Genomic DNA, 25699 nt, shown 5'->3' on the forward strand with positions numbered 1-25699 from the left:
GTGGTGTATGCAAAAACAAATGTAATGGTCCAAATGTAATGACACAGGCATTTGACTGCACAAAACGTGTTACATTGACTATACCAGCTACTGTGAAAAAGTCAACAGTGCATGCTCGATAATCTGTTGACTGTAAAAATACAGTGAAAACAGTGTGTCAAATAGGACACTTAGGTTCGGAGAAACGAAGGGATCATATTTCTTGGAAAGGATTGTTCAGAAATGTGCCTGAGGATTCAAATGTCTTCAGACTACGTTAAAAGCCCCCTAGCCAACAGCCCCCCCCCCCCACACTGTCTGGCAGCAACAAGTGTGGATCTTGGAACAAGTAGGAGTACTAAACGTTCCCAAATTTGAATACCACGTGAGATATGCCCGCTTCCTCTGCCTCCTAGAGAGCCTCAAGATCAGAGAGGACATCTGCCGAGGTCCCACAGCGCTAAGGGAAAGGTGAGAGGGAGAAAGGGCAAGAGGTGACGACTCGAGACATGCTCCTCTGGGGTGGAAACCTCTTGTAAAAATGTGTGTGCAAGTACTTATGAACGTGTCTTTCAGGCCTTCGGTCCTTCCAGCATGCTAATCACTACCTTATCAGAGTCAATTTGGGACTTTCCTACCTTCTACGGGTGATGCACTGCGCACACAGCTTCTACAAAACTAACCTTTACTACTAAAAAGTGGATCAACTTACCTTGTGGTCATTTTACACGCGATAGCTTTTATAAGACTTGCAGGAGCCTTTTAATGAGCAGCTGAGAGGTAATATTACTGAAATCACAGTCATGAAGTCAAAGCAAAGTAAATGAAAAGAAAAGCCAACTCAAAATTGCTTGATTTTTACCCCTAAAACTCATTGACATATCTTTTACAAAACAATTTGGGTAAAGAATCAAGTCAAACGTCATCACTTCAATAACAACATAAACAAAACATAACTGACATAAAAAACGATTTTGAACTTTGAAATATCACATGCCATGGTGCAATAACCAGTTTAGTATTGTGTATATGGTTGTCTACGGGGAGATAGGGTCAAAGGAGTAACGTAGCTAAAGTATACCCAATTAAACAACAAAAACCACAACAATGCAATGCAGCCTTTTATGTCCCCATAAAAGCCAGGATCAGGAAGGGGGATTGAATCATAGAGCAGAAGCATGCATGAAAATGACTGATATGCAGTGTTTACCCTAATACATTAGGATAAATGTATTAGGATATTACAAACGAGAAGAATTGTTTTGCTTGTGTGGCATTGCAGTGGTGAGATGGTGAGCCACTGAAATGTACTCCAACCATGTTTAGCGTCACTTAACCTCCCAAAGATGCGTTTTGGGAACTCTAGTCATCCATGTCATGCATCAGGAGAAGGGCTTTGTGCTATAACCACTTGCTCCATTGGACGGCTCCCTAAGAAAGACCATCTTAAGGCTGTGCTTCAGAATTTAAAAGATGATCATGAATCTCACATCATGCTTCAGCGTGTCCTGTGTATTCCTCAACTATTTAACTTAATCCTTTTGGCCTTTTATTTTTCTGCTGTTGACTAGGATTTCCTTTGACTCACTGACCTCTTCTGCCATTTATTTTCATCAGCAAAACATATGAACTAACGGGAGCTTATGGTAGGGCAAACAATACATAGTAGTCACGCACATCCAAACACTGTTTAAAGCAGGTGCTGGACCAATGGAAGACAGCAACAAAAACATGAAAGAAGGTCCACACACTGTAGCTCCGTTCAGTGCAATGTTTGGCATCTCCACAAGGGACGTTTCAAGCTAATGCTCTTCTTCAGACTTCAGAAGCTCTCAGAAGACCTTAGCCTAGCCTTAAAGTCCAGTATAATACATCTACTCAGTGGTTTGCATGCATTGTGTTGCTGATATTGTTTACAATCCAAACCAGTCACACAGTTTAACAGACATGTTGTAGGTCATCTTCTGTAGTAGTGACTCCATTTGTAGAAGGTGTGGTACTGTGTGTGTTAGAATATGCCATATCAGAGCTTTTTCTGAGGACCTTCTTTACGTTTTTATAGCTTATGGTAGGAAACAAATGTAATTCAGCTAACCTAGTAACTTCAATATTATATATTTTTGCGGCGCATAACTGATTACCCTCTGCATCAGCCCTAACTAGCCCTCTTGTCATGAAGCTTTCTCAGTATCATCTCATTGTACAGATCATTTACCCAAGCCGTGGGAGTCTGTTCGGAAGCAGACGGTTCGAGTGGTGGAAGTCACCCGCCATTCCCCGCAATTTCCCCAGGCTAGGAAGAACAAACCACACGCACACGCGCGCGCACACACGCACACACACACACGCACATTCATACACACAAACAAACATACAAAAAAAATCACATTGAACATTTCTCTAAAAGGCTCCATCTAGCTTTTTTTTTATTGTGATCCACAAGAAGTCTTATCTGGGCCCTTGTGTTCTCCTCCCTTTCCTGCCAATGGGAGAATCTTGTATTGACACACCTGTTGCATGTGTGCATTTCCACCAAGCCCCTACAGTGTTGATGTAAAAATAAAGACTTTGATTAATTTACACATAGGAGTCAGGTTTCTGCGTATTCATAGGCCCAACAGGCCTGATGTTGATAACACTATCCAAGAACATGAATTTCTATATTTAGCTCACTGAAATGTTATGCAACCTCTCTTCTATAAAAAGCTCTGAAAGCTGGAGTGTAAATATTAAGGACACGCCCTTTAAAGTATGTGTAAGTAATGTGTAAAGAAACTGGACTATCCCTTAGGAATAAATTGAGTTACAGAAAGACAAAAGCAGGTTCCCAGGACAGACCATTTCATTCTTCCAATCTAATCTCAATCATTTGTCTGGGAATGAAGCAATACACCTTAAATATAAGCAAATAAAACATTAAGAGGTCATTACCATGAATGCACTGAATGTACTGTAAGCTGTGAGCAAAACATCACATACATAAAAGTTGTTAGTATTCATACAATTTTATTATCATATTAACCGACATTCACAAAAGAAAATCATGTCCATGTAAAGACCTACTAACTGCTTGGCTTTGATGGCACATGACGGGGACTTTATAAGATCCCTCAGTGTTGATTGGTGCAGCCAACCATAATAAGCGTGTACTTGTAGCAACCCCCAAGCCGCAAGAGGGATTCACTTCCTGAAACCTGCTGACTCAGGAGGAAAAGCTCTGACGATAACGTTTGCAGGCACAGAGACGCTAGTAGAACAGAACAGAAAGCAGTCACTTAAGATGGATTACTGAGGTACAAACAGTACAGATCACTCATGAGATGTTATGATGTTATGTTTTTGCATGATTTTCTGTACAGCACTTTGTAAACCCTGGTCGTGAAATGTGCTATATAAATAAAGTGGATTGGATAAGATGTTATCAACAAGGTTTTCTCACACTCTCTCACACACACACACACACACACACACACACACACACACACACACACACACACACACACACACACACACACACACACACACACACACACACACACACACACACACACACACACACACACACACACACACACACACACACACACACACACACACACCTTTCAAGCCGGAAACCCCTTTTGGGGTTCTTGTTGCTATGTACATACAGTATATAGCAACATAATTGTTCTATAATTTTGTAAAAGAATATTTGCATTTTTCAGAAAAAATAGGTCAGGATTTAGAAGGCGTTTTTAGAATCGGCCTCAGGTCTAAATGGGTGAAGGCAAATAGGTAAACAGAGACACACCTGTTTTAAAAGGTATAGCAACGTATAGGCTCTCCCGGTCTTAACGTGTTAAGTGGGCACATTATGAAATCCTGCCTTTCATCAAGTCATATTAACCGACATTAACAGAAGAAAATCACGTTCACATAAAGACCTAGTACTGTAAGTGCTTGGCTTTGATGGCACATAGCGGGGACCCTCAGCGTTGAAGATTGTGCAACCAACCCTAATAAACGTGTACTTATAGCAACCCCCAACCGGCGAGAGGGATTCACTTCCTGAAACCTGCCGACTCAGCAGGAAATAAGCTCTGACAGGGTAGGAGATTTCGTTCGTAGGCACACACAGAGACGCTAGTAGAACAGGAAGCAGTCACACACTTAAGATGGATTACTGGAGGTACAGTACATACAGTACAGATCACCCATAAGATGTTGTCAACATATTGTTACCATTCAAACACTCAAACTCACACACTTACCATTCAAACACTCAAACACACACACACACACACACACACACACACACACACACACACACACACACACACACACACACACACACACACACACACACACACACACACACACACACACACACACACACACACACACACACACACACACACACACACACACACACACACACACACACACACACACACACACACACACAGCTTTTAAGGTAAACGGAGACACACCTGGTTACCCAGAACTCCAATGGAGCAGGCAGTGGAGACTTCCTGCTGACCGAACCACAGGGAAGCGATCCTGGATGGGATGCCCAGAACAAACACTGTGCCCACTGAGCACATGAACTGGCCAAAGAAGGTCATGGGAAACCCGCTGGGGACAGCCGTGCCCGTCTTGATCCACGCCCCAATGCAGTTGAAGGCAGAGCCCACCACGACCACGTCCCGGAGGCCTCGGTTGTCCAGCAGCCACATGACGGGCAGGATGAGGGGGATGTAGGTGAGGAAGTAGATCATCGAAAGCCAGTCGATTGCGAGGACGTCGATGTTGTAGAAGCGCATGAAGATGTTGCTGATGATGCCGTACTGCAGCCACATGAAGGAGTTGCTCATGGAGTACGCGGCAAACAGGAAGAGCATCACCCAGCGCCGCTTGTAGACCCGGGTCTCCATGAGCGGGAAAATGGGAATGGTGTCCTGGCTTTGGGAGTCCATGTCCAATCTGCTGTCTCCCAGGGACAGGTGGTTGTGGCTGTGGTCTCCCGGGGAGTATAGGTCAGTTCTCGGAGGACAGGACTCTCCGCGTGGCTTCTGGTGGCGGTCCATCCAGTCTGGCTGTAACTCGCTCATGCTCCTCCTGTCTTTCTCTTCTGCCTTTTGCAGCATTTAGGAGCTGGAGAGAAGAACACAAAATTCTCCTTGCGTGTGAGGCCTCTCTCTTTAACAGCTGTTATTTACCTGCCCTGCCCGCTCTATTACCTTTGCAATACCTATCAGCAGGTAAACACGACTGACCACCTTCTGTGTTTAAAAGGCACAATTACTGCTTTAGCATTCCTGGCACTGCTTTTATTTTAGTAGATTTAGTAGATGTGCATTTGAGTTGCAGTTTAAATCAAGCGAGTGGTGTTGGATAGCTCCAGACACAACCCTTTCATGCCTGAGTTGCTCTGCCAGTGTTGAGGCTTGCCTTCATGTTCTGGTATTTATCACCTTCTGCCAGCAGTCATGTCATGTGATGGTATTCCTCTGAGACTTTTCAAACTCCTCCTCCCAGCTCAGGTTACATTATGTATGAATACCTGAGATCCGGGCCCATGCGACTGTCAATGAACTGAATTTGTTTTTAGATTATGTATTGTCTGGGTACATAGTACAGTGACACTCGCATGACCCGCACGCAAGCAACAAACACAAACACATCAAGGATGACACACGCTGGACTTAAACACACTTCAAAGCAAGGTAAATTACTAAAGGCAAAGCACTTATTCTTCAATTCAACCCCTTTATGCTGGATCTGGGTTTCACACACACACACACACACACACACACACACACACACACACACACACACACACACACACCAGTGCCGGGCAAATATCCAAAGACAAGATACCACTATTATCTTTCAAAATATGAAGTCACCTAAAATATAAAATGAGTCAATTAAAGTAATTTAGTATAGTATATGCGATGATACTGCAGGTTATTATGACAACTGAACAATATCATCTCCTGCCAAAAATACAAATGTTTGGTATGACAAATAATGAAAACAATTGCACCCTTAACCACTTTAACCCTGTCGGTGCAATTTTGGGCATGTCATTAAAGGCAAACATTTACAAAATCTTGCACAACACCGTCATACGATGTATAAATATCATATAAATAAGAAAGAACAAGACGTTCTGCTGACCTGCAGATCCATTATCATTAATGGCTATAGGACACCTGCACACCTAGGCATAAAGCTAGATTTATACTTGGATCCAGGCCTAAAATAGCTGCTCTACGTGCTCAAAAGCTGTGAGCTTGAAGATCTCCTATTTTCGGTGTATGACACTGCATGCAACAAAGTATATCAAGCCCTGGCTAAAGTGACAGGAAGGTAGGGTAAGAAATATGGTCGACTTAGGAAACAATAAACTCCTGCACAGTCTTCCTCACTTGCATATATAGACACTTTATTTACCTTTATATCACCTTCTGTGATCTCAGAACATAATACAGTGGTTCTCAAATAGGGGTCCTTGGGTGGGACCTCATCTCGCTCTGAGATGAGGTCCCACACAGCTCGGTGCCTGTTGGGCGGGACATTTTCAAATATTTTCCACTATGCATGATTCTTACCCTTTTCCGCACATCGTAAGTCAACCCCCGTCCGCATGTGCAGTACTGCTCCCGTAAGATTGCATTGGGAAAACATGGCCACAGGCTGACTAAAAAAGCGATTTAAACGCTTGTTTCAACCAGTCGCTTAGATTTTCTTTTCCGCTAGAAGTTAAAACATCTGAGAGCAGGGGGACGACCTTTACTTTTTGGATACGATCATGCATAGTGGAAAATATTCGGAAAATGTCCCACCCAACAGGCACCGAGCTGTGTGGAACCTCATCTCGGAGCTATATAGCGGAGGGAGAGGTTCCGATTGGAGCTAGGAAAATTATTGAGAACCACAGCTGTACTAAACCTGACTAATTAAATTTCACTTAAGATATAAATCTTTTAGTCACAGTTTGCCTCATACAACAGCCTGAGTGTAATGCAATGTAGGCCCTAACACTCATACAGGTCATGCAACTAGTTACAATGGTTTACAGGGCTGTGTAGGTTGTGTACAAACTAGGTTTCATTGACAGCTCCCTCACACTCCTATCAGTTTTGTTAAAGTGGCCAGGGATGACATAGTTGTGTACTTAGTCGGAAGCAGGAAGTTATACTACCTATCTGCAAATAAAGGTTAATGATACTTATACGTTTTGTCCCGCAAGATCATCTCAGTTTTATGTTTTTTAAGCTTAAATGAACAGAAGTCAACAGAAGTAAAACGTTAACACTGCGCTATATGAGATACACCATGGTCGCATGTATTGAACATCACCACCAGGAATGCTTGTGTGTTTGGCGTAATGATGTGTACTGTCCCTGACAATGTAGTTTCATTTAGCCATTAGCAATAGCATTTTTTAAGACGGAAAAGCTTTCAAAATTCACATGTGGGTTATTTACTAATTAATTTTATGTCATAAAACAAAATGTGATAATCCCTTAAGCCCCTGTTAACCGCTGGCCTCATTTCAGGCTTTAAAACCAAAAACCCACTCAATAATTTATCAGCCTAGAGTGGTTAAGGGTGTCTGCCCTGAGACTGGGAGGTCGAGGTTCAGTCCCTGGCAGTCTTACCAGAGACTATGAAGATGGTACCCAATGCCTCCCTGCTTGGCACTCAGCATGAAGGGGTGAATTGGGGGCAAGTCCCTGCGACATACTAGCGTCATGTGCAGGAGATGCACTTCAAAGTCAAGGTTTCTCACACTAAGGAAACTATGCTAAGGAGCTATGGGCCACATGGCTCGGGAACTGTTTGTTCCCAAGGCTACTTACTTGACCATAAAAAAAAACGACTAGACTTTGAGAGACAGAACCAAGAAGTGCAAAACACTAACTCATTTTGTTTGGGGACCACAAACTTTGCCACTCTATTTACATCTTTCTCATACTTATATCATACTGGCCCATAGGTATTTGTGACATAACATTTTCAGTATAGCTCTACCCTGCTTCAACCTGACTAGAGTGTTCAGGGCCTTTAAGGCCATGTAATATATATACACATAATCATTACATGGCTGTCAGACCAGTTTATTTTTAAAAACACCATGTCCTCATCTGTTTGAGGTAGTAGATCACGCAAGTACACTCACTCATTTCTACAAATGCAAAAATACTGGTCTACTGGTATTCACATAAATGGGGAAAATGACAATACATTCTTTGCAGAAAATAAATCTGCCTCAAACCAATTTGATCAATTTGATCCGATGCCAATCCCTAGACCAGATTACCAATGTTTTGAGTATATTTTGTCAAAAAGTGTAAAATCTTAAAAATGTTTAACAAAAACATAACTTTTTTGATAGATAAAAAATAAACAAATTGAATTCCTTTTTTTATAACATTCTAAAAATCTACAAGTTTTCAGTTTATTTATGCATTTCATTTTATGTTATCCCCCCCATGGTTATAGGTTGTGTGGGTTCATGTCTGTCATTATCTGAAGTTATGTGTTGACCTGTATTATGATTCAATAAAAATTACTTTGAAAGGAAGAAAGAACTTCTCGTTCTTTCTGGAAACAATCTAAACGGAATGGAGCTTGCACAAAAACAAATTTCACACACCGTTTTACACAGGTCTGTAAACCTTTGATGTGACAATAAAGATTTTGTTTCCTCCTATTAAATTTTGTGTCACATGCCATAAATGCACAAGTTTTGGCATGGATTAGGCTATGACACTTGCCTCCTTGGATCATTTGATAAAACGATTACACTTCTTGTTTTTCTCATGTCATGTCCCTATTATGGCAGAGGGAAAGAAGAGAATTCTGAATACTAAAGCCTGACCATGCCAGATTTTTGGGTCCGATGCCAATCCCTAGACCAGATTACCAATGTTTTGAGTTTATTTTGTCAAAGTGTGTAAAATCTTAAAAACGTTTAACAAAAAATAAACAAATAACTTTTTTTGATAGATAAAAAATAAACAAACTGAATTCCTTTTTTAAAACGTTCTATAAATCTACAAGTTTTCAGTTTATTTATGTATTTCATTTTATGTTATCCTCCCCAAGGTTATAGGTTTTACTGGGGACCCCTGGAAGCCTCTCAAGGACCTGTGGGGACCCTTGGAAGCCTCTCAAGGGACCTAGGGGGACCCAGGGCCCCACTTTGAGAAGCACTGCCACAGTTTTACTGGGTCCCCGCTACTGGATCCCCACTCCCCAAGCCACACTTTGAGAACCTCTAGTAAGAGTTTGAACACAGGTCTTTAACAGCAACATTCAGATATTTTGGACGCATCTTCAAAGGATTCTTGGTTGACTCTTTTGTCTTTTTTGATTCCTTCCTTTTTTCCTTCCCTTGCCGCCCCCCCACCCTTTTTTCCTTCCCTTGCCCCCCCCCTCCTCCTCCTCCTTTCTTTTCGTTCTTTCTAGAAACAATCAAAACGATGGAGCTTTCACAAAAACAAATTTCACACACCGTTTTACTCGTGTGATGTGACAATAAAGATTTAGTTTTCCTTCAATTAAATTTCCCTGTGTCACATGCCATACTGTAGGTTCACGAGTTTTGGCATGGATTAGGCTATGATATGACACATGCCTCCTTGGATCATATAACTATTACACTTCTTGTTTTTCTCATGTCATGTGCTTTGATAGTCTACATATTCCCACCCTTTCCAATTCTAACCTAACTACCCAACCCTTATTATGACTAAATCAACAAAAATCGGGAAATCACGATTTATTGAGGTGACTAATGTGAAGATAACCTATACAAAGCTTGGAGACGAGGTGAGAGTGGCAGGGACAGGAGTCGTGTTAGAAGATATCGTTTTAACCATTTTAACCAATGGTGGAAAGTAACTAATTACATTTACTAAAGTACTGTACTCAAATACAATTTTTAGGTATTTTTTACTTTACTGGAGTATTTCTAATTTTCAATACTTTTACTTCTACTCCACTACATCTCAGAGACAAATATTGTACTTTTTACTCTACAATTATTTGAAAACTTAAGTTATTAGTTACTTTGAAGATTTCAACCCTATATACTTTGGCTATTTGAAAATAGCCAATCTACAAGCTCACAATGAGTCGCGATGCCATTAAATGTTTCAATGAATTGAGTACAAAGGACCCCAATGGAAACAAGCCATATAGTGCTTTCTTGGGTTTAAAATACTCTTAACAGACCTTGTATTGAACTGTATTTCCCTGTGCTTGTCTTTGCAAATTGTTAATAAAGTATTCAATCAATAAAAAAATCAGCTGGTATCTGCTCTGCCATTTTCAAAAGATTTGTACACATTTGAAAACTTGTGAAATGGGACATTCTGCATAATGAGTACTTTCTACTTTTGGTACTTTAAGACAAGTACTTTTGATACCAATACTCTTGTACTTTTACTCAAGTAAATTTTGATTACCAGACTTTTACTTGAAACAGAGTATTTCTACTTTGCAGGATTGATACTTTTACTTAAAATGTGAGTACTTTTTCCATCGCATATGGTTTTATCGACGTTAATAGCCTGAGGCTACGCGTGGACTCGTGGAGACGTGTAAAGTCCACAGTGGCTTTATTCATTTGTAACCCAAGATAGTGTACAAATGTGACCAAAAGAACACTCCGTACTCTGTAAACTCTCGGAGTTAAATAGCCTGAAATAATTCATCACCTCAAGAGTGCATTGCGTTACGAGCTTATACGACTCTGTCTGCAGTGGTGTAAAGTAACTAAGTATATCTCTCAAGTAATTTGAAAACTTGTGAACTGGGACATTCTGCATAATGAGAACTTTATACTTTTGGTACTTTAAGTACATTTTGATACCAATACTTTTGTACTTTTACTCGAGGACATTTTCATTGCCAGACATTTACTCGTAAACTAATATAAAACTAAAGAAGTTGTCTACGTTGCAGTATTGATAAACATTTGGGTACTTTTTCCACCCCTGCGACTCCGTCCTTTCAACACGGAGCCACTGTCCAGCTTGTATACGTGGACACTGGACAGGACAGACGCTCCTGGGTAGAAAGACACGGTGCTCAGTTCGGTCGTGTCACATTAAATGCCAATCTCTCCCACCACAGCACAGTGGAAAATTCCAATGGTAGCCTGTGTTGATATTCCTATTATTATGCTACTATTGTCCTCAAGCTGCCTCCTGTTGCCAGCTGAGCATTGAGCAAACACCAGGCATGAATGGGAACAACACCACCACACTCATGAAACTGAAAGCAACACTTCAAATGCATTTGTTGTTAATAGCTTAGTTTCTTTGTTGTATTATTATAATAAATAATTATTGTGCATATATATATATATATATATATTAAGTCTAGAAAGGAAGAAAAACATTTGCCAATCCTTCGCATTATTTCCATATTAACAAAACAAGATTGGACGTCTAAAGATAAGATTCTCATTATAAGACACATTAGGCTGTTATTATCGCAAAGCCATTTCACGTTCATATCATTGTCATCTACATTGTTCTCGAGTTGTCTTCACTCGGCGCCTGAAATAAGCAACAATGTATGATTTCGCGCTTGACGTTCAAAGACGTGACAGAGCTGTCGAGATCGATTTGAATCTACCAATGACCCTCTCATGATCCCACCGAACCCTGTAATGCATGGGAGAAATACAACCAAAACAAAGACCGTCAATGGAACATACCTGAGCACGGCTGCATTGACTACTACATATACACTGATACACTGACCCAGCAGAAGATGGCGGAATTGTTCACACACACGTCATTTCCCTTCGTTTGACACTTTTCACAGCTGCTCCCCAAAATAAACAGACCCATCACTTTTGCAATTTGACCCGTGTGTGTCGTTTCAGTTTCATTCATTGGTCATCATCCGCTGTGGGTTTATTGACCATTTCTGGCAGATCAATGTTCTCAAAATATGCATCACCTGGCACCAGGGATGAATTTATGAATATTAGATGTTTACAGTAGCCTATATCTTCTTCTTATTATTATTATTATTATTGATAACAATAATAATACATTATAAATACAATTATTGTTGAGCAAAAAAATACAAGGCTAGCCTATCTAATGTGACCTTTCTTTAAACCAATCTCAGCTTGTCTCTATTGTAGGTTTTGTAAAAACACACACACACACACACATGCACACATGCAAGCAAGCAAGCAAGCATGCACACACACACACACACACACACACACACACACACACACACACACACACACACACACACACACACACACACACACACACACACACACACACACACACACACACGATCACATACACACACACACACACACACACACACACACACACACACACACACACACACACACACACACACACACACACACACACACACACACACACACACACACACACACACACACACAGTAGAGAGAGTGACAACAGGGCACTTTCCAAATCTGTATGTATCTTTGTCTTGAAGTTTTACTAAGCATCCTTAAGTATAATTGTATTTATGTCTACATTTATTGACTTATAACTAATGCTCTGATCCCTGCTTTCCCCAGAGAAATACTTGATCACTGCCATGTAGCCTACTTTATCCATGGAAATTGTACCAAAAAAACTGCAGGAGCAGTTGTCTCAAGTGCCCAGTTCTCTGGTTACCAACAGATCTATCATGAGAATAGCACCGTGTAAAGAACCAACATCTAACATCAAACCTACGAAATGCAATAAAATGGGAGAATAGAAAATTATGAGAACAGGGTGTTTTATGAGAAACTGCTCATAAAGCAACATGCTTCACTATAGTGCCAGTGTAACGGCAGTGAAGTGTAAAGTAGTTTATGCAATAGTTATTTTGAAGCGTAACTTGATATGAGACTTCTTGGAAGGTTTTGAAGAAAATAAGGGAATGACAAGTCATTCAGATGCTGCTATTCACCGCCACAATGGTGATAATCAAATGATTAAAACAAAAAGGTCTTGGGAATGATCTGCAATGCAATATCAACCTCCCACTCATGGGATCACTATTTCATCAGGTTTGACCCTTGGCAAAGACAATACTTGGATAAACCTGAGGTTATGTTTTATTTAGCACACTCCGTTCCTTAGACGCCACAACAAGTGGAAAGACATGCACAACAACAAACCACTGGAGTGACCAACTGTGCTAACATAGCTCTCCAGGAATCACTGCACTGAAGATGCTGAAATAAATCTCAGTGCAGCTGGTGAATGATAATTGAGTGATGCTTGAATTCCATCTGATATTTCAGCTTTTTTTGTGCTGAATTTCAGAGAATTAATCCCTGGCCAGTGGCCACATATGTTCATCGTGATAACCATACTGTATATAATTTATATACACTCCATTTCCATATGCTTCATACATTTGATATCTGCTGCTAAGTTATGTTTATACTTGCACAAGAGACTGAGGTGCCTTCATTTTTATGAGTACACACTCATAAAAATGTGTTTTGTTCTGATATTTGACTTTTTATTTTTCCTCTATTTTTAATGCCTTTCTAACTCAAATTTGTGTGTAGTTTGTACAGAAAAAAATACACCTGTAAATGTGTGATGTGACAAATTATATATATTATATAATATTAAGTTGAAGTGTATTCTGCAGTAGCCTCATATTTGTGTCTTTGGATAGCCTATTATATTTTGTGGTAACCTCATATTATTAACCTTATTATACGATTATTCCTCTACTCTACTCTACTCTACTCTACTCTACTCTACTCTACTCTACTCTACTCTACTCTACTCTACTCTACTCTACTCTACTCTACTCTACCCATCTCATACTCCGAACTGCACCCCTCAAGTGTTCCATTCTTACCTCTGTTGCTGCTATGATACAGTACCTGCTCAAAGAGAAGGTTGTGTGCACATCCCACGCCTGTATTTAGGCCAGGTGCTGGACATCAAGGAAGAATCAAGAAAAAGAAGGAGGTAGTCCGCACACTGTTCTCAAGCTCCAAGAAACTCACTTTTTTATTTTTGCAACGTTTCGACCTTCTTTTTTTGTCTGATGAAGACCTAGAAGGTCGAAACGTTGCAAAAATAAAAAAAAGTGAGTTTCTTGGAGCTTGAGAACAGTGTGCGGACTTCCTCCTTCTTTTTCATGATACAGTACCTGAAATTCTGTCCAGGGTCGATAAATCTTAAAAAGTTACTAATTCTAAGAGCCAATAAGCTTTCAGTTATGCAAGTGGACCGCAGCCTTATTGCCTGGATTAAGGATTACCTCACCAGCAGTCATCCAGTCCTTACATCAAAGCAGCCTGGCAAATGTGCAACACTGATGCTCCAAAGAGCCATGCTGTTAACTTCCCTGTTCACCCTCTACACCTCTGACTCCCTCTTCAACTTGGGTAAAGCTTGATTAAGCATAGTTGCTAATGCCAGCTGTAGTAGCAAGAGCAAAAAATAAATCAAAACCTGGTATGTGTTGTGGATTTGGTTGTTGTAGTTGTTAGAGTAGCATTACTGTTAACCCCACAACTCATAAGGACCTACTACATTTACTATGACAATAAGAGTATTAAAGACTTGGAAAGATAGACATGCACTTCATACATTTGAATCTGCTGCTAAGTGATGTCTCTGGTTGCACAAACGACTGACTCTGCCTTCATCTTTATTTTAAGTTATATTGACATGTCTAAATAGATATAGTTTTGTTATGATATTAGATTTCTTTTCTTTTTGTTCTCTATTATCTATCATTTATCTAACTGCAATTTGTGGGTAGTTTGTACAGAAAATAAACTCTCTTTTACACCTGTAAACTTATGAAGTGAATTCATTCTACAGAAGCCTCATATCAGTGGCTTTGGATAGCCTATTTTCTGGCAACCTCATGTCAGTTTCATTATAAAGTTTATAACGTTACTAATTCTATGAGCCTATAAGCTTCAGTGATGCAAGTGTAGGATGGTGTGACAACAATCACCTCCAGCTCAATATTGAAAAGATCAAAGAGCTGGTGATGGACTACCGGCAGAGCACAATGAGGCCACCTCCCATCACCATCTGCGGGGAGGAGGTGGAGATGGTGGACACCCACACGTTTTTGAAAGTAGGCTACACATGAACAATAAACTGGACTGGACTTACAACACTGAGGCCCTCTACAGGAAGGGACAGAGCAAGCTGTTCTTCCTTAAGGATGCTCAGTTCCTTCAATGTGTGCAACAGGCATGCTGCAGATGTTCTACCAGTCTGCAATAGCCCATGTCCTCTTCTTTGCAGTGGCTTGTTGGGGGAGGTCAACACAAGGGATGGTGAGGAAGGCCAGCTCCATAGTTGGAGTTAAACTGGACAGACTGGGGGTGGTTGTGAGGGGAGGATAAGGAGGAAGCAGGACCCTATCCTGATGAACCCGTCACATCCGCTCTATGGGGAGCTAGTGGGCACATCATAGCGAGGACATTCAGCACATTCAGCCCCCTGAACCATGACAGATGCCCCTTAAGGGCAACTGTTGTGAGACTCACACATTCATTGTTGGCAGATTGTCTATATTTTCTATCATTATTATACACTGTTTATAGACTCTACAGACATTATCCATAGCCACTGTTGAAATCCGGCTGACACTGTACCTAATCAGCTTCATGCACTGATAGACTGTAGATACATACATATAGGATATCCAAATATTAATTGGCGATAGAAGTATATTCAAGGATATTCACTGGAAATAGATAGATGTATAGATAGTACATTTCTTCTTCTTATTAGGCCTATATTAAATAATAGCATACGTATGCAGATGTTTTATTTGTATTTGGTCTTATTCTTAGCTCTCTTAGTTTTACCTGTACCTGTGTTTCACTCTTTGTGCTGTTGCTGCTACACAGAGACCAATAAAGGTTTATTATCTTATCATTAGGCTACTGGTTTGTTAGCTTCTGAGAATGACCATCACCGTTAATCGTTTTACACGCATCATAAATGTTAATCTTGTAATAACGCTACATTGATTTAAGAACATTTATTTAGCAATTTACCCATTTCAAATTATTTGATAAGAGCAATAATAAACTTGTAGCTTCACATCTCACACATAAACTATGGCAATTGTGTGCGGTAACAGGATAGGTGGGCACCAAGGAAGAGTGGGCAGCTCAATGTTAAATTGGCTATTTCTTCCAAGATGTTAAAAACATATATGTTTGTTTTTAAGTAAAGTAAAGTATAGCCTATACAGGATTAGAACATGCTTAAACATTCGATAATTAAAGTCTAATATTGCTACAAATTGCTACAAAACCTGTATATCCTGTCAATTTGGGGTATAAATAAGAAGTTGAAGGATAAACTTAAGTATGATTTTGGAAGTGCACCGAGAAACTTTTGAATATGGTATGTGAAAAATGCTTGGACAATGCACCTTACAAAGAAAAAAAAGAAAAAAAGTCTGATAATGATGTACCGTGCATGTTCACATCATGTATACTTTACATTACGTCGCCTTGCTAAACTAATGGCCTATGTCATTTTTTTCAGTTTTTCAGGAAAAATTAAAAACTGATCCAAAACAAAACTATATGATATTTCTTAATCATTTCACCCAAAATGTTTATAACAAATTATGACTATTTAAATAGAAATAACACTGTCTGTCAGTTATGTAACATAAGAGATTTAAATATGTTTAAATAGGATTAAATCTGACTTAGACCAAACTTTTCTTTTTTAATGGCCTAAATCAGTAAATAATTTGGCCTAAGTCACAAAACCATGTGACTTAGGCAAAAAAAGGCCTAAGTCACAGTCACACTAGGGAGTTAGGCCATTATACTAAAAGGGGAGTGAACAGCATGATCCTTTTCAATTAGGAGATGGGCGATTTTACCAGAGGTGGCCAGTGTCATGAGGAGCTGACTTAGGCAAAAATATCATTTTCCTCAAAAAATGACTTAGGCCATTAGTTTAGCAAGGTGACGATTAATTACTTAAGACCATTTTTCAAACTTTGTTTTCTTTCATTTTGGACAAAATGGCTAATTTTACATCGAGGTGCCCAGATGTCCCTATAGTGCCCACCTGTATGTATCCTTGTGTGCGTAAAGCCGGGGCGCGTAAATACCATCTGTATTTGACTCCAGAATGCTAGATCGGTCAACGAATGCCTGTATTAATTTCTTACTTCAATTAATAAACGTGGATCCAATGATGGATGCAGTGGTGGAAAGAAACTAAGTCCATTACTGTATTTACTTTTACTTTACTATTTCCAATTTTCAATACTTGTACTTCTACTCCACTAGCCTATACTACATCTCAGATGCAAATATTATACTTATACTCCACTACAATTATTTGAAAACTTTAGTTACTTTGTAGATTTTGATTATTATTACAAAACATACGTAGGCCTACATTACCCACTTCAGCCCTATACATTTTGGCCATTTGAAAATAGCCCATCTACAAGCTCACAATGCGTTTGTGATTTTCAAAAGATTTTTTCATACATTTTTGAGTAGGCTACTTGTGAAATGGGACATTCTGCATAATGAATACTTTCTACTTTTGGTAGGCCTACTTTAAGTACATTTTGATACCAACACTTTTGTACTTTTACTCGTACATTTCGAATTCCGGACTTTTGCTTGTAACGGAGTATTTCTACTTTATTGGTACTTTTACTTCACTGTAAGTGAAACATTTGAGTACTTCTTTCACCCCTGGGTGGCTGCCTTAAATGTGGATGTATCATTATTTATAACCTCACCTGATTCCCAAAAACTCCAATGGAACAAGCGGTGGACACCTCCTCCGAGCCAAACCAGACTGATGCTATGTGCGAGGGCATCCCAAGGATGAACACCTGGGAGATGGAACCCGCGACCTGTCCGAGCATCGTCACCCAGAACAGGTCGGGTCTCACGCTGGCGACCTTGATCCACGTTCCGGCGCAATTCACTGCGGTCGCCACAAGCGCAATGACTCGCAGTCCTCTTTTGTCCAGGATCCATGTGACGGGGAAAATGAACGGGATGTAGGTGAGCATGTAGATCATAGACATCCAATCTATGGCGAAAGAGTTGACGCCATAGAATTTCATGAAGATGTTGTTGATTATCCCATACTGGATCCACTGGAACGCGTTGCACAGAGAGTACGCGCTGAACAGAAACACGATCATCCATCGCCTCTTGTACAGACGCGTGGTGGGGACCTGAGAGTCATTGTTAGTGGTGACCTGGGAGTCATCCTTAGCCTCTGTGATGCTGCTACTTTCAATTTGTTCCGTGACATCATCTACTAAAGATTTTGGTCCCAAATCCAAACCGTTCGCGACATCCTTGTTGTCCTCAACGTCGGGGTTATCTGGCATCTTTGCAAGTTTTAAGTAGACCGTTTATTAAAAATTAACCGCAACAATAATGTCCGCGACTTCAGTCAAAGTTGTATCACTTTCGTTTGGTTACCTTCCCAGACGATCACTTGACAGCAGTAGGATGTTCACTCCTGTCCTGGGAATCCTCTCCTCCTGTGTCATACTATACAAATATTTATATTGTATTCTTTGCTCAAGTGCAGGCCAACAATGAATGACAATAGACTCGAACAAAAACGTCTCAAATGTAGCCTACTATGACTGATAATCAACGACAATCATTCCACACAAAAAAAAATTACTTTAATATTTGTGCTGTCACTGCTGTGTCAGAAATCTGGTTTATTAGCACTGCGTGCGTGGTGTGTCCAAACTCTAACTCCACCCAACTGGAAGTTGAACCAATGATAAGAAAAGCACCGGGCCTGACACTGCCAGGGGGTTAACTACAGGCTTTGCAGAAATAATGGCCTGCAGTCACTCAGGGAAGAAAACAACAGAACAGGCAATATTCAATACTGTGTGCACTTTGTTTGTTTTTGTGTGACTTATTCACGTATAAGGTCACGTATTGCTGTTCTGGTAAAATGCCCCACCACCACACCAACAATGAGTTATAACTGTACTGAACAGAGCTTATAATCTCTGGTGAAATATTTCCATCAGAACCGGTTACCCGTGTCAGTTGATGCTTATCCCGCCCTCCCAGCGTGGAGGAAAGGTTAAACTGCTGCAATTTATTTAATCTTGACTGTATTATTGCAGCAGCATCACTGCATGTGAATTTTAAATCCATTTTCTAAGCATAGAGTGAATATAATCAATTAGCCAATGCTGCTATTGACCACTAGATGGAAATGTTATCACAAAAGTCAACAACGTTGAAGGAATTCAAGTTTCTAGGCTAGGGAGGCAGATTTTCAGAAAATGTGCTTATTTAAAGCGCTGAAGGCACATTAATCTAAGGCATACATGTTTTTAAGGGGTAATAAGGGGTGCTGAATCTAAATCCAATGTGAGGAAAGTGCTTAAAACTCATATTGTGAAAATTGTCATTTGTAGGGGATATTACAAAAAACTTGGGACAGAGGGGTGGTTGGGGTGGGTGTGGGTGTGGAGGTAAGAGAGGGGGGGCTGGAAGTACGGGGAGTCCTGGGTTGTCCCTTTCTCCCCTGTAGAGATTTGATAAGCTCCAGATTCGAAGACTGAGCTTGGCCATCAGGTATATGGGGAAGATGATCTCCTCAGTGGGGATACAGTGAAGAGATATGGCCCCTTATGGGCATGGAGAGGACAGTGTCTGGATGTCTAGGCAAGGGTGGTGGAGGAGTGTGGAGGGGATAGGGTTTACCTTTGCTTGGAGCTTTTTAACAGCTAAAGGGGAAAGGTGAACAGCCCATGATGCCTGGGCTCCATTCTTTATTATACTAGTGTAACCAACCTCCAGGCCCATAATAAGGGGGCATGTCCCTGTTGCTATCCGACAAGCATTGCTCTCCGCATACACTTGATGCTCTGTGTTTTTGTTCTGGCGTTTTTTAAGTATGGAGAGGGGAGCGGGGAACAGCAGCCGGCCCTAATGATAAGTCACTTGTGACCCCTGGTAATATTACTTCGAAAAAAACAAAACAGACACAGACTCTCCTGTGAGACAGTCTGACATAGGGATATCCCTGTCTTCCTGACACCACCAGGGACAGACTCTCCTCACTACCTATGTCCGTCCCTGAGCACCTATCTTGGGCACTCATTTTTACACCTGTAAACTTATGATGTGAAGTTAATTCTGCAGAAGCCTCTTATCATTGTCTTTGTGTAGCCAGTCAGGAATTGTCCCTTCTAATCTACTGTGGAGGTAGAAAGGCTACAGCCTCTACCAATTCCTGTATTCCAAATTGTTTGGTTCACTATAAAATCCACACTTAGCATGAGCTTTTCCCTCTTTAGTCCCTGTTGTGGCAGGTTGCGTTGGCTCTGTTTAATGCCCCGTGTAGGTGTATATTTTAGGTAATAGGTGAAAGTACATGTTATATCTACTCTTCTTGAGACTGACCTTTTGTTTGTCACACTTTAGGCCAGGGGTCGGCAAGTAAGTTTGGCCTCGGGCCAACAATCTTCAAAGAAATTAGATGGTGGGCAAGAACACAATCAATGGCTAATTTAGGACCTGGAACTGGCAGCAAACAACCTTATACAGTATACAATAATAATTAATAACTATATTGTTATAAAAGTTACTACATAAAGATGTGGTAAAAAAATCTAATGTTACAGGTGCACACAGAAATGCTTATGTAATCCTTTTTGTGCAGGCGTGCACAAGGTGCATCCTTGTATGTTTCACTTAGAGGATATTTAGTTTATCAAAAAGTTTCAAAAGAACATTTCATCTGGAGACAGAGTCATACCTCTTTTCGAACAAGAGCTCTTTCTTGGTTCATGGTCTCTTAGAACGGAGAGAAACAATGTATCATTTAAGGCATGTGAGACACAGCTTTGGTTTGTTTTTTAAACGTGAGAGAAGTTTTTCATCCAAAAGTCTCAAGGGGAAAGTTGACAGTGAAAACGTATAGCTCAAAGAATGGAAATAGAACTGTTTGTTCATCATACCTGATTTCATCAATTCAAAGCTATTGCTGTCCATATCCTACCTGGACTGTCAGTCAGCTACTGTAAATTATTTACAAAATAATTTGTCGGGCCAGATATTATTGCTGGTATTTACAGTGTGTTAAGGGACAGGTCGATTTTTAAAGAAGGGTACCCCTGGAGAAAATGTATGTGCCCTGATCTAAAATGCCATGACCCTCCCTTTGACAAAAAAAAAAAAATCAATGACCCTCCCCAAGTGATTAAAAAAAAAAGATTAACCCTCCCCGCCTATAGGAGTGTCACGATATATTGTCCCATGATATAGCCTATCGTGGTATTAAAATGTGACGATAGGCATTGTCAAGATGTCATACTGTATCGTAATATTTTTTAAATTATTTTTCTTTTCTTTATTTTTTTTGCTGGTGAAAGTTATAGGAGTTCTTACTGTATGGTGTATGATACGAAATGTAAAGCTTATCATAATCACAGTAATTATTAATCATGTCTTCCATATTCAAGATATTTTGGAGAGATTTTTGTTATGTTCGTGTCTATCTGTCCTCTGAAACAATGGAGTTAGTGAGAACTTCACTTCTCCCTTAAGCTTGCACAAATGTATTTATTTGTGTATAAAAGCACTTTGTAATTGTTTTTTAAAGTGCTTTATAATTGTTATTTTAAACTAAAGATGATGGCCAATGTTGATGATACATGAGAAAAGAACATTAATAATGTATCATATCGATTTCATATGCCCAACATCATGTATGTATCGTGAAATTAGTGTTATCTTGACACCCCTAACCCTCCCCATCAAATACAACATGACATTTAAAACTGATAATAATATGTCCGATGTTTTGCTTTCCACGTTGATTAGAACATAACTGTAGTCAGTCTTGCTAAATGCACAGTGTAGTGTCTGTAGTGGTAGCAGAATGGACAGTGTTCTAAACTTACATGTGGGAAACCCATTGAATCCCATAATTATTAACTACAGTGACTACGCTGTTGCCTACATCATGGGTTTTCAACTGGTGGTCCTAGTGGAGGTATTGCATGTGGTCCCTGACCATGCATTTAGTAATGTAGGAAAGTGAAGATTTGTATTATATTTTCTTTTATCGATGGTGGATACTGTTAATGTGCATGACAACAGAAAGGAAATTCAACTCAAGGATGACAGTTTTACACACGCACACAGCGCAAAGTATTTAAGGGAGGTTTTCGTACATCAAGGTAAATACAGGCTTTTATTTGATGTATGATGTTGTCAGTTACTTGGAAGTCGGATGTCAAGAACTTCCACAGAAAGGGAAACTGTACCGGTTTACCTGGTTGAGTCATCATTAGTAGGAAATGTGCCCATATCAATCGCATGTGCTTGCTTGTACTTGTGCAATTCGAAAATGGCCCCTGTCTAAGTCTTAAGCCTTTTTTTTTATAGTTTTATTTAAGTTTTTGTTAAACTTTACTATTTGGTGGCCTTTGTTAGTGTAACTTACTTTTACTCTTTTATTCTGTGTAACAATTATTGTATTTCCCCCAAGAAGTATTTAAACTCATCATACACTGTAAATATAACCATTCTTCTTTCTGTGTTTCTGAGTGCTGCAGGATTGGTGGAGCATGTGGCATTCTGGACGATGGAGGGTTAGGTGGCTAGGCTCACAGCGGTGCTCCCCCCACCCATACTCATTGGTATTTTGCACTCAACCTTTTTGCATGCTTTTGCTTGTTTAATTTATTGTAGGCCTTAAGCTTTTCCTCTTAATGTGTGTGTGTGTGTAAGGCACCTGGTAGTGCTAGGCCAGTAGTTCCCCTCCCTTCCTTTTGACTACGGCCTGCCATCCTGTAGTACTCCCATTCCCTTTCTCATTGCATATTACTCTTATTCTTACCTAGCCTGCCATTGGCCCGACTGATAACGTGGATTCACTCACAAGTTCCTCCTCCATGAACTTGTGAGTGAATCCACGTTATCAGTCGGGCCAATGCCAGGCTAGCATAAAGGCACCTGAACCATCTGTATTTGACTTCAGAATGATAGATCGGCCAACAAATGCCTCCATTAATTTCTTACTTCAATTAATAAACGTGGATCCAATGATGGATGTCTCATCTTATATCCTCACCTGATTCCCAGAAACTCCAATGGAACAAGCACTGGACACCTCCTCCGAGCCAAACCAGACTGATGCTATGTACGAGGGCATCCCAAGGATGAACACGTTTGCAAGAGAAGCCGCAAACTGTCCGAGCATTGTCACCCAGAACAGGTCGGGTCTCACACTGGCGACCTTGATCCATGTTCCAGCGCAATTCACTGCGGTCGCCACAAGCGCAATAACTCGCAGTCCTTTTTTATGAAGAATCCATATGACAGGAAAAATTAACGGGATATAGGTGAGCAAGTATATCATAGACAGCCAATCTATGGCGAAAGAGTTGACGCCATAGAATTTCCTAAAGATGTTGTTGATTATTCCATACTGCTGCCACTGGAATCCGTTGCACAGAGAGTATGCGCAGAACAGAAACAAAATCCCCCATCGCCTTTTGTACAGACGCGTGGTGACCTGGGAGTCATTCTTAGCCTCTGTGATGCTGGTACTTTCATCATCTACTGAAGCTTTTGGTCCCAATTCCAAACCATTCTTGACAAACTTGTCCTCAACGTCAGGGTTATGTGGCATCTTGAATGTTTTAAGTAGACAGTTTTTTTTGTTGCTATTAACCCAAATTGAGAAAAAAATGGTTGCTTAGCAGACAATAAAAGAATTAACCGCAAAAATGAATGTCTGCGACTTCAATCAAGTTGTATCACTTTCGTTTAGTTACCTTCCCAGTCGATCGATTGACAGCAGTAGCAATGTTCACATATGTTCTGAGAATCCCCTCACCTGAGCCATATACAAATATTTATTAAGTAACAGGCTTTGCAGAAATAGCCTGCAGTCACTAAGGAAAAAAGGCAATATTCAATACTGTGTGCACTGTTTGTTTTTGTGTGACTTATTGTCTCCGCCAGGCCGAAAGGCATGGCGAGAGAGTATGTTTTACCCCCTGTCCGTCCGTGTGTCCGTCCATGTGTCCGTCCGTGTGTCCGTCCGTCCGTCCGTCCGTCTGTGAGCAGCTAATCTCCGCCACCGTTTGCCCGGTCGCTGTGAAACTGCGCACACACACTCCCTGGATGCCACAGCAGAACCTCTGCCCCACATTTTTCAGATCAGCCTGTCATAGCGCCACCATGAGGCCGACTTTTGCAAAACACATTTTTGGATATTACTTTCACAGATTTGGTCCAAACAACACGCAAATCGGTACACAGTATCTCTATAGTCATGTGATCAACACGATCTGTCAGATTTTCCATATTCCATCCTGAATGGCTAACATTGGCTTCCAAAGTTTGCAGGATTAGTTCGTTTTGAACAAAATGCCTCAAATCACGAACGTAGCATGCGATTTCCGTGAAATTTTCCATGTAGATTCCCACTTGGCCCAGGAAGAAATGCCACTTGAAAACGTTCACATCAGCCTCATAGTGGCGCTATAACAGGCCGATTCACGTTTTTACCTATAACTGCACCGATCTGCGTGAAACTTTGCACGCACACTCCCTAGAGGCCAAGGAAAAACCTTTGCCCTGCATTTTTCACATCTGCCTTTTAGAGCACCACCAGGAGGCTGACTTTTGTAAAACAAATGTTTTCTTCTTACTCCTTCATATTCTGTCCAAAAAACACGCAAATCGGTACACAGTATCTCTATAGTCATGTGATCAAGATGGATGTGTCCGATATTTCATATTCCATCCTACTTGCCTAACTTTGCCTTACAAAGTTTGCAGGATAGGTCAGTTTTGAACAAAATTCCTCAAATCATGAACGCTAAAATTGTGTACACACATTCCCACTAGGCAGAGGAAGAAATGCCCCCCTTTTCACATTGGCCTGTTGTAGCGCCACCAGCAGGTCTAATTTAGCAAACCACATTTTTGGAACAAAATCATGAATGCAGTGTCCAATTGCTGTGAAAAGCCAAGAAGAAATGGAACCCTTTTCACATTGGCCTATTATAGCGCCACCAGGAGGCCATAATAACCTACCTGACCTGGCGGAGACTTGTGCTCCGAGGAGCACTTTTTCTAGTTGTAACTGTACTGAACAGAGCTTATTATAATTTGGATAGCATATTTTATTTTGTGGTAACCTCATATCAGTTTCATTATACTCCTACTCTTACTATTACTATTACTCTTACTCTACTCTTACTATTACTCTTATTCTTACCTAGCCTGCCATTGGCCCGACTGATAACGTGGATTCACTCACAAGTTCCTCCTCCACGAACTTGTGAGTGAATCCACGTTATCAGTCGGGCCAATGCCAGGCTAGCATAAAGGCACCTGAACCATCTGTATTTGATTTCAGAATGCTAGATCGGTCAACAAATGCCTCCATTAATTTCTTACTTCAATTAATAAACGTGGATCCAATGATGGATGTCTCATCTTATAACCTCACCTGATTCCCAGAAACTCCAATGGAACAAGCACTGGACACCTCCTCCGAGCCAAACCAGACTGATGCTATGTACGAGGGCATCCCAAGGATGAACACGGCTGCAAGAGAAGCCGCAAACTGTCCGAGCATTGTCACCCAGAACAGGTTGGGTCTCACACTGGCGACCTTGATCCATGTTCCAGCGCAATTCACTGCGGTCGCCACAA

At 40.6% G+C, this 25699-nt stretch overlaps 1 protein-coding gene across 5 annotated transcripts in view; it reads right to left on the reverse strand.

The window, feature by feature from the left end:
• The window catches only part of flvcr2a (FLVCR choline and putative heme transporter 2a), a 41530-nt gene extending 17773 nt beyond the window's left edge, over positions 1-23757 (reverse strand). Inside the window, exons 1-2 of one of the 5 annotated variants that reach the window (XM_080413258.1) lie at positions 17761-17818; positions 4449-5112 (exon numbers count right to left, since the gene is read on the reverse strand). In XM_080413258.1, coding sequence (XP_080269384.1) covers positions 4449-5105 — 657 coding nt within the window. In that variant the 5' untranslated portion in view covers positions 5106-5112; positions 17761-17818. Of the gene's footprint in view, positions 1-4448; positions 5918-11701; positions 11758-17760; positions 17819-23099 lie in introns of those variants that run through there. The other 4 variants (XM_080413257.1, XM_080413260.1, XM_080413259.1 and 1 more) reach the window with 4 other exon arrangements.
• Between the last annotated feature and the right edge of the window lie 1942 nt (positions 23758-25699).

This window comes from Gymnoscopelus braueri (genome assembly GCF_963280865.1).
Source record: "Gymnoscopelus braueri genome assembly, chromosome: 19".
Classification (NCBI taxonomy): domain Eukaryota; kingdom Metazoa; phylum Chordata; class Actinopteri; order Myctophiformes; family Myctophidae; genus Gymnoscopelus; species Gymnoscopelus braueri.